This window comes from Leishmania braziliensis, contig 26 (genome assembly GCF_000002845.2).
Source record: "Leishmania braziliensis MHOM/BR/75/M2904 WGS CADA00000000 data, contig 26, whole genome shotgun sequence".
Taxonomy (NCBI): Eukaryota; Euglenozoa; class Kinetoplastea; order Trypanosomatida; family Trypanosomatidae; genus Leishmania; species Leishmania braziliensis.
Window position 1 is genome coordinate 2,421 of NW_004058007.1, and position 9,073 is coordinate 11,493.

Consider the following 9,073-nt stretch of genomic DNA (forward strand, 5'->3'; position numbering starts at 1 on the left):
GCACGTGCATCGAAGTCACCGGATTGAGACACACAAATTCCGTGCGAGCGGAATACACAAGTCCCCCCCCCGCCTGGCGACGACCATCATTGAGTGTCCAGTAGTTTGGCCTGTCTCCTCCTCCCCAGTGAGCAGCCCGCAGACGCGCAGGCGCAAGCGCACCCGCTCAAACCTTCTGTGCTGTGTTCTCCAGGGTGAAAGGGTGTCAAGGAGGCGTGCCTCGAGAGGGACTCTCGCTCTCTTCTTGCCTTCCTCACCGCACTGACCGGCGGCTTCACCACACATTTGTCGAGAGAGCGACAAAGACGCCAGCACGATGCCATTGGTGTATATCTGCCTGTGACGCCCTGCGTGTCTGTACGCCTCAATGTGTGTGTGTGTGGGGGGGGGGGGGGGGGGGCTCACCCGTCCACACACACACACACACCTCGCGAAGGCGATCAAAAGAGAGAAACAAAAAAAGCGAAGACATAAACGATGAGAGGGCGAACAGCAGACACAAATACTCCCCGGCATGGGGCGAACGTTAACCATCCCGCCCGCCCTCTCTCTCTCCCCTCCCCCTTTCCTCTAACCCTTAACTACCACCACTGCAAATCATCAGCGCCAATTCGTGCAGCGAGCAGTGAAGCAATGATGAGGAGAGAGAGAGAGACAGGAGGAAAAGAAAAAGGACCGCAGTACGCTTCGTTGCACCAGTGGGGAGTGCGGGGAAAGGACGATGAAGAGAAGGAGAATCGCGTCGCTGCAGGTTCGTGGGGAACCGGTACCGACTCAGGCTCCAAAGGCCCCGTCGCTTTGTTGTTGTGATCGCCCCACGGTGCGTTGTGGGCGTGGCCAGCGCATCTCTATTCGCATCCCTTCGCTCCTCCTTTCCTCTCTTGGTGTGGTCGCCTTCTTGTTCGCTACCACCGCTCTGCCTCTCCCTCCCTCCCTTCCATCTTCGCGCGAAGGCATGACAAGCTGCTTGTGGGCAGGGGTGTAGGGTATGCTTTGCCCTGGACGCCTCCATCGTTGTGCGCGCATACAGGCACAGCCCATTATAGAGAAAACATCGTGATTGGAAATAAAAACATAAAGGGCCACAGCTGACACTCAAAAATGCTGCGCCAAAGCTCCACCGCACTGCAGCGTCCCCAGAAGCAACGGCAAGAGTCGGTAGATCATGCAGTGACATCTGTGAAGCCATCGTCGCCGCAGCAGCCGGTAAGCATGCCATCAACACTGTCGGAGGGACTCCATGAGTTTTACAGGTCGCATAGACAGCTAGAACCACATCTGCAGCAGCAACAACAATCGCAGCGACCGCTCGTGCATGAATCCTCGCAAGCAGCGCTACCGAACGTGCTAGCAAACATCAAGCTGGCACACGAACGCCTCTCAGCCTCCGTGGCACGGTCACGCAGCCGCGATCGCAGCGTGTCGGAGTCACTTGTCGGAGGCCACCGTAATGACAAGAAGGACCTGCTCAACCGCCAAGGTCAACCGACACAGCAGTACCCCGGCAAGACCCACCATACCGCTGCTCTCTCTAGTGATGGAAAAGGGGGAAGCAGAGCCTCTCCGATGCGCTCCCCTTCGCCTCCGGACAGCATCGCCACTGCAGCCCCGGCGCTACGCCCAGAGGTGCCCGCAACCGCTACATTAGGCCTTGATCCTACACTGCCGTCGACATCGTTGCAGGTTCGCCAGCAGCGAAGCGAAGAGGTGAGGGTCAAGTCGCACGATCGGGGCGTAGCCGTGTGGTACCCAGACCCAGGTGTCATGGATTCGACTCTGCCGCTGCCTGGCACGCGAAAAGCTGCGCCCAATACCACACTCTCGTCGCCTGACGACCGGGCCGACGAGCTTCAGCGCACCCGGCAGAAACTGGCGGAGATGCAGCGCCTCTATAGTTTTGAAAAGCAGGCACAACTTCAGCAGCGCACTCGGCAGCTGCGCGAAGAAGCGCGGCAGCGGCAATCTGACGACGACATCACAGAGCGGACGGCTCAGCTCTTGACCGATTACGAGTCACTCATGCGATTCCGCGACACCGCCAGCCGAGAGCATCTGGAAGCCGTTCTGCAGCGTATCACCGACGAGTGGGGGCGAAGTGCTGAGAGCCTCGAGCAGACTCGCGCTTCGTGTGAGGATGCTCTCCTTTCTCGCCTACAGACTACTCTTGCAGAACAGCAAGACGCACTCGCGAAGCGCCTCCAGCAGCACCTCGTGTTGGTGGCCAAGTCCACAGTGGATACGGAGCTTGCCCAGCATGCGACCATCGCGGCTGCCGTCCAGGAGCAAGTTGAGTCCTTCAAGGAGGAGTATCGCCGTGTACTAGAGCAAGATATGGAGGAGCGGCAGCGGCTGATGGATGAGCATGTGGCCCATCGAGAGACGCAGTGGCGCAGCTTCCTGAAGGACGAGCACGCCCGCATGGTCGCGACCAGCGAGGCGGCTGCTCGTGAAACGAGTCGTCGCCAGCTGGAGACGCTGCACATTGCGATGCGCGACATCACGGCACTGCGAGAGCAGCTGCTGCGCGAGCATACACGTCGACAAGCACAGGTGGGTCAGGAATACCTGGCGGCGTACGAAAGTCTCGCCGGCGCGTACGTCTCGTCCACGGAGGAAACGGCCGAGTACGTGCTGCGCCTGCAGCGCGACTACGCGAATGTCATACGCGCCCTACACGAGGAGGTAAGTCGCGTGTTGGCAGAGAAGCAGGAGGCAGTGCGTCAGGTGGAGCAGTGCACTTTGCAAGTGGCGGAAGCCGTCGCGCAGCAGCTGCATGTCGTCGAGGAAAAGGTGGACTCGCGGTGGCAGGCTCGGTGGGCGGCGGAGCAGGAGGCGCACCGTAGCGCTGTGCTGCAGCTTACTCGTATGCACGAAGAGTCCCTGGAGAAGATGCGCAGCTCTAGCGCCGCCAAGGAGGCCCAGCTGCAGCAGGAGCGCGAAAGAGAGCGAGCGGCATGGGAGGAGCAACTCACGCACCAACAAGAGCGACTGGCCGCTGCCGCTGACGACGCCTTCCAGAGTGCCCAGGCTGCGGTGCAGAGACTGGAAAGCGAAAAGGAGAGTCTCTCGTCGCACATTCAGCAGCTGAAGGGTCAGCTGCTGCGCGAGAAACTTGCGCACGAGGCAGCCGTCCAGGACGCGCGTCAGGCCGAAGAAGCGCGCTACGTGTTGCAGCTGAGAAGCCTCGAGGCGACCTACGATACGGTGCTGCAACAATACAAGGAGAAGCTCAAGGCGGCTTGCAACAGCAGTGAAAGCTCTGATGGTGGCTTCACAACTGCAACGACTGCACTGAAACGTGTGGCGGAGCTCGAGAAGGAGCTGCACGAGACACAGGCAGAGCACGCGACTCGAGTGCAGCAGGCCGTAAAGGAGGTGGTAGTTCTATGGTCAGCGCGGCTTGAGGAGTGTCGCCAGCAGCAGCAATCTGACTGCAACGTAATGGAGCAGCAGCACCGCGCGCTGCGGGAGGCACTCCTCGGCGAGGTACAGCGGCGCGAGCAGGCACTGGAGGAGAAATGTGCAGCCCAGCGCAGGGCCCACCAAGAAGAGCTCCAAGACGTCATCATGAGGGAGAAAGAGGCCTCTCAGCGGGCACTGGAGCGTCTCGAGCGGCAGCACGTTGCGGCGCAACGCCAGATGGAAGCAGAGACAGAGAGGCGTGTGCGTGCCGGCGAGGATGCACTGGCGGTGCGCGAAAAACAGCTCGAAGTTGCCGAAGAACAATGGCTGCGTCGCCGTACCGAAGACAATGAAGCCGCACTGCAGCAGCTGACAGCACACGTTGCTGCTCAGCACGCGAAGCAACTCAAAGAGGTGGAGGAACAAGAGGCCATCTTGCGCAGTGAGCGGGCCCGACTCGCACAACAGCAAGCCATGATGGAGCAAGATATACGGAGGGCCGTGCGAGGAGAAATGGAGATGCAACTGGCGGAGCAGCTAGCCGCCGCCGAAGAAAGGTGGATGCGACTGCTGGAATCCGAGCTGATGCAGCGCTTCACCACATGGCAAGAAGTGCGGAGGCAAGAGCTGGAGTGTGTACAGCAGCTCCATCTCTCTCAGGAGGCAGAGGCCATGCGCGCACGCGAAGCAGCCTGGACGGCCGTACGCACTGCATCGCTTGACGCCTACAGTGAAGCTGCCGCTGCCAAGCTGCAGGAAGTGCTGGCTGTAGAGCAAGCGCAGTGGAACACAGCTCAGCAGCTGCACGCAGCGGAACGAGATGCGAGCATTGAAGCTGCCACTGCACGCGTAGTGGAGCACTTTGCCATGACGGAGTCCACCCGTGCGCAACTGGAGGAGGAGGTGCGCTCACCCTATCTTGCCCTCCTAGAGCAACAGCAAGCCAAGACGACTGCACTCTTGGCAGAGCAGCGTCGCCACCACGAGGAGGCTGTCGCGCAGGTGAGGGCAGCGTCCTCTGCGCTGGCTCAGCAACAGACAGTGCAGTTCGAGAAGAACTGCGACGCGCGCGAGCGAGAACACGAAGCACACGTGCGAGAGCTGAGGGAGGCGCTCGAGCAGCAATTGGCCACTCAGCGCTCCCATCACGCAGCAGCACTCGCAGCAGCGCGCTCGGCAGCGCAGGATGGCATCACGCGCCTTCAGCAGCAAGCGGATGCAGAGCGTGAAGCGTACGAGAACGCCGCATCTGCGCGGATGCGGGATGTGCGTCACCTGTATGAGCAGCAGATAGCGGAACTGCGGCAGCGCTGCGACGCGCAGGCAAGCCAGCTATCCCACATGGAAGCGGAATCATACCTTCTAGCGCAGCGCATTCGAGACGAGCAGGGGGCGAAGATGCGCACAGAGTATGAGAAGAGCATCGCAAGCCTGCGCGAAGCTGTGGAAGAGCAAAATCGGGGCTACGCCGAGTTACAAGCCTCCCTGTACGCACGCGTGCAAGCCGAAGCGGACCGCATTCAAGCTGGTGCAGACGAGAAGCTAGCCCATTTCATGGAGCAACAGCAGAAGCAACTGGCCGAGCTGCTTCTCGCCCACGAAGCAGCCCTTGGAGAGCAGCAGCGGCGCCAGCAGGAGGAGCTCGCACGACTGCAGGTTTGTCATGAGGAGGATCTCACCGCGCAGGCGTGCAAACTCCGCGAAGCGCACGAGGCCACCGAAGCGGCACTCCAGTCCACGTGGGAAGCTCAGCAGGAGAGCTGGCAGAAGCTTCTAGAAGATGAACGCCGTGACCGGCGCGCCGCAGACGAACGCGCAAAGGCCGCAGCAGCCGACGCGGCTGAGCTCCGTGTTGCATGCGAACGGCAGCATGCAGCGGCCTACCGTGCACTGGACGACGAATACCGCGGGTTGCTGGAACAGATTCGGCATGATGTACAGGAAGAGCGTGAAGAGCTTGCGCGCCGCTGCCTTGAAGAGGAGGAGCAGCGCTTTGCCGCCGAGATGCTGCAGCGTCAGTACGCTCACCGTCAATCACCCCATACTAAACCGCAGCAGCAGCAGCAGCAGCAGCCGGGTGCGTCCACATATTCCTTTCCCAGAGCCGACATCCCTGTTCTTGTGACAGCTCCAGAGTCCCAAACGCCGCTCTGCAGGAGACGCGGTAGCGGTACCGCAGCCTTCTCGGGCGTCTCTACTCCCGCTGCGCCGTACTTGGCGACCTCGGAGGGAAGTCCTCTGCCCATTTCTCCTGCTGCTCCTGTCGAACTGTCGCCCGCGCATTACCATCAGAACCATCGCCACAGCCAAGAGCAGGAGTCGCGTGACGATCTTCTACAAAAGGCCGCACAACGTCTTCGGCAGCTGTGGGACGTGCTCGAGGTGCCCCCTGACGATCAGCGCTCCTTCCTTAACTACACAGACTCGCTCGCTCAAGAAGCACCAGCGGCGGAGTTGCAGAACGCGCTGACACAGGAGCAGCGACGGCTGGAGGCGCAGCTGCCGCTCCTAGAGGCCCTGACACGTCGCGAGTATGTGCAGCGACAACTGCGCACCTTAGCCGATGGGCCGCCCTTAGCCGCACTCTCTATTAACAAGAGGTGTGACGCTATGCTGAAGCGCGCCAGCGCCGGTGAGGGCGATTACGATAACGACGATGTTGTACGTGTCGACGTCTCCACCTCTTCTCCATCGTTATCAGACGCGTTTACCGATGGTGGGAAGAGCGCTACTACGTCTGCAGCCGTTTCGCCCGTGACCAAAACTCGAGGCAAGGCGGAGAGCAGGCAGCTCGAGCAGCTGCAAGTGGAGTTGCGGCGACTGACAGAGCAGCTCCGCCGAGACATCACGCAGCACGAGACGGAGTACGGGCAGCTCTTCTGCGTTCGCGGTACGCGCGTGATGGACGCACTGTGACGCTCTTACACGTGTGTGCGCGAGTGCGAGAGGGGTAAAGAGGGGACCAACACGACACTGTTGCATCGCAGGCACCGCAAGCATCCGCGCACCACAATGCGCCTGTCCGCCCCCGTGTGTCATCAAAGAGGATCCCTCCTCCCTCCCCTCGCCTGTTGTAGACAAGCAACACGGTACTGACGGACGCATCTCCCAACATGCACATATATACACATAGACGGACCTCCGCCACCACCCCATACAAAGCCACAAGTAGGTGCTTATGCACGTCGGGAGAAGAGGGAACAGCACCCAGAGGCCGAACAGCTGAGCTGCAGTGGAATCCTTCTATCCCCTTCGTCTTCCTCAGCGCCACCTTCCCATGCTCGCTCGTCTTTGCTGAGGCCTAGGATGACACGCATGATCCTGCTGCGTGCTTTGCTTGTTTCAGGTAAGGGCAAACTTTCCATGACACTGCAGACACATCAATGGGGAGTGGGGGGTAGCGAGAAGTACCACTCGGAGCATCCCTCCCTCACTCCCTCTCTTCTACCTTCGACACTCTCCCTCCCCTCCCCTCCCCCCCCCATTCTCGATTTCTTTTTGTTTTCTGTCTCGCGAGGCCTACGTGCTGAGATCGCACGCGCATAATACGCGCCACCACCACCACCACCACCACCTCGACTACCCGCACAAACAAACACCCACGTGCAGACACTTTTTACACACTCACAGAAGCCCAGGCACACGACGCCTTACATCCTCCGCGCACTCGCATCCCCCCGTACTCCATATCTAACACACCCGCACCGGCTCCAGCACCCAAGAGTGCCCCTTTTCACCACGTTTCCTGCTTTCTCTTCCCCATTGCCTCCTCTCGCCCTCACCTCCACCACACACACACACACGCCACTTAACAACCGCACCATCGCTTAGCGCCAATACTTTTTACTCCAACAGTACGTGACCCGTTGGTTGTGCCGTGGTGCTTTTTGTTACTCTCCCCCACCCCCCCCACCACTCCGGAGCATCACCCCGCACGACGTCTGCTCACCACCCCCTTCGCCTTTCCTTGGTGACCTTCTCCTCCTCGCGAAGTCTCACCCACCCACACACGCACGCGCACAGATATGCATGACCAGCGAAGTTCTCAGTGTGCGCTGGTCTTCCCCTTCTCCTCTCTTGCGGCGCTTTATTTTCCGCTTTCTTTCCTTCCTTAGTGCGCTTCTAACAGAGAATGAAAAGCATCCACAGCGGCGGCCGCATCGCTGCCACGACATGCGTGCATGTAGAGGTGAAGGGCTCACTGGACATTCCGCTCAACCTGGGCCTGCTCGCAGACCTGGGGGACCCGATGATGGAGCAGGAGATCATTAAGGAGGCCGTGCGTATCGCCGTGAGCGAGCGACTCGGTTACTTTGGCGGTGTTGAGGTGCAGCTGAGCTCCAGTGGCGGACTTGAAGGTTGCAGAGAGGTCACTTTACCGAAGGCGATGCCGAAGGAGGCTCAGATCCAGCACCAGGAAGAGGCCATAGTATCGTCACACAGCCACGACATCAACAAGGACTGCCGTAGGCGCTATTGCGAGGCGAGCGTGAACCTGGATGAATTGGGCCGCTGTGTCGAGTCGATTCAGAAGGCGTACGAGGGTCTCCTGGCGCACGCACAACTCCTGCACGAACTGCTGAATGCGGACACCGCGGGATCAACAGCAGGAGCGGCAGCCGTGACTGCCTCACCGACACTGTCGTCATCCGCAGTGACGGAACTGGCTTCTGCGACCACGCCGCAGTCCCAACAGCTAAATGAAGTCGATGCGCATGCAGATGCTCTCAAGCTTCTCGCTGCAGTCCGTCAGCTGGTGGTCGACATGGTAGCCGAGCACCGCCCTGACGTTATCGCCGAGGCCGTAGCCTTGAAAAATGGCGCCTCTTCTCAGCGACTGGCCTCGCACGAGGCAGACATGTTAGTCGAGGAGCACGCTGAGACAACAGCGGCAATACACACAAGACGATATGGTAAGTGGTCCTCCCACGGCGACGACAGGAATGGCGCGGAGGGCCCGGACAAAGATGACGACCTAGATGCCGGACTTCGGTTTGGCTTGCTGGCCGGAGGTAACGAGGATGTGGAGGCGCAGCAGCACCAACAAGCGGAAGACACAGAGGATGAAGAAGTGCTGCGCGCGCGGTACATAGAGCTGGGCTACTCCCCGCTGTGAAGCCCAATCGATGCATCCTCGCATTCTATCCTCCTCTCGCTACATCGTTAAGTGCCGGCGAGGCCTGGGTAAGCTGGTGGCAAGAGCACGGCACGGTGGTGTAAAGGTGAAGGGGGTCTGCCGGATAAAGGAAGGGGGATGTCAAAGGGGGGGGCGGCGGTCGTGGGGACGGTGGCAACCAACCGTGTGTGGGTGGGTGAGTGATGGTACTTAAACCGGGCCTGCGTGAGCATCGGCCTTCCCTCTCCCGAAAAGAGCAGTCGCACTTTCCCCTCCCCCACTGCTCGCACCCATTTTCTCTGCTCTTTCAACTCCCTCGTCGACGTGGTGCATGTCACACAGACGAGCTCGTTGTACGTATGCCGGTGGCTCTATACGGAACGGTCAGCAAACCCCGGAAAGCGCCGCGTCAGTGCGCCCCTAACCACCCATGTGTATCGGTGTCTCCCTGTGTACTGGTGCAAAGGTGTAGACATGCGCTGACATCCTCACCACACACGCACACGCACATGAAGGGAATGTGAATGTGGTGCCTGTGTGGATTTGTGGGCGGGG

At 60.1% G+C, this 9,073-nt stretch overlaps 2 protein-coding genes across 2 annotated transcripts; both read left to right on the top strand.

The window, feature by feature from the left end:
* Nucleotides 1-1,101: 1,101 nt before the first annotated feature.
* Nucleotides 1,102-6,318, top strand: LbrM_21_2160 (hypothetical protein, conserved; the record flags this gene model as incomplete). Its single annotated transcript, XM_001564867.2, has 1 exon — nucleotides 1,102-6,318. One exon carries the CDS (start codon nucleotides 1,102-1,104, stop codon nucleotides 6,316-6,318), a length of 5,217 nt encoding a protein of 1,738 aa, XP_001564917.1.
* A 1,216-nt stretch (nucleotides 6,319-7,534) lies between these two features.
* Nucleotides 7,535-8,518, top strand: LbrM_21_2170 (hypothetical protein, conserved; the record flags this gene model as incomplete). Its single annotated transcript, XM_001564868.1, has 1 exon — nucleotides 7,535-8,518. The coding sequence occupies one exon, from the start codon at nucleotides 7,535-7,537 to the stop codon at nucleotides 8,516-8,518; it is 984 nt and encodes a 327-aa protein (XP_001564918.1).
* Nucleotides 8,519-9,073: the final 555 nt, after the last annotated feature.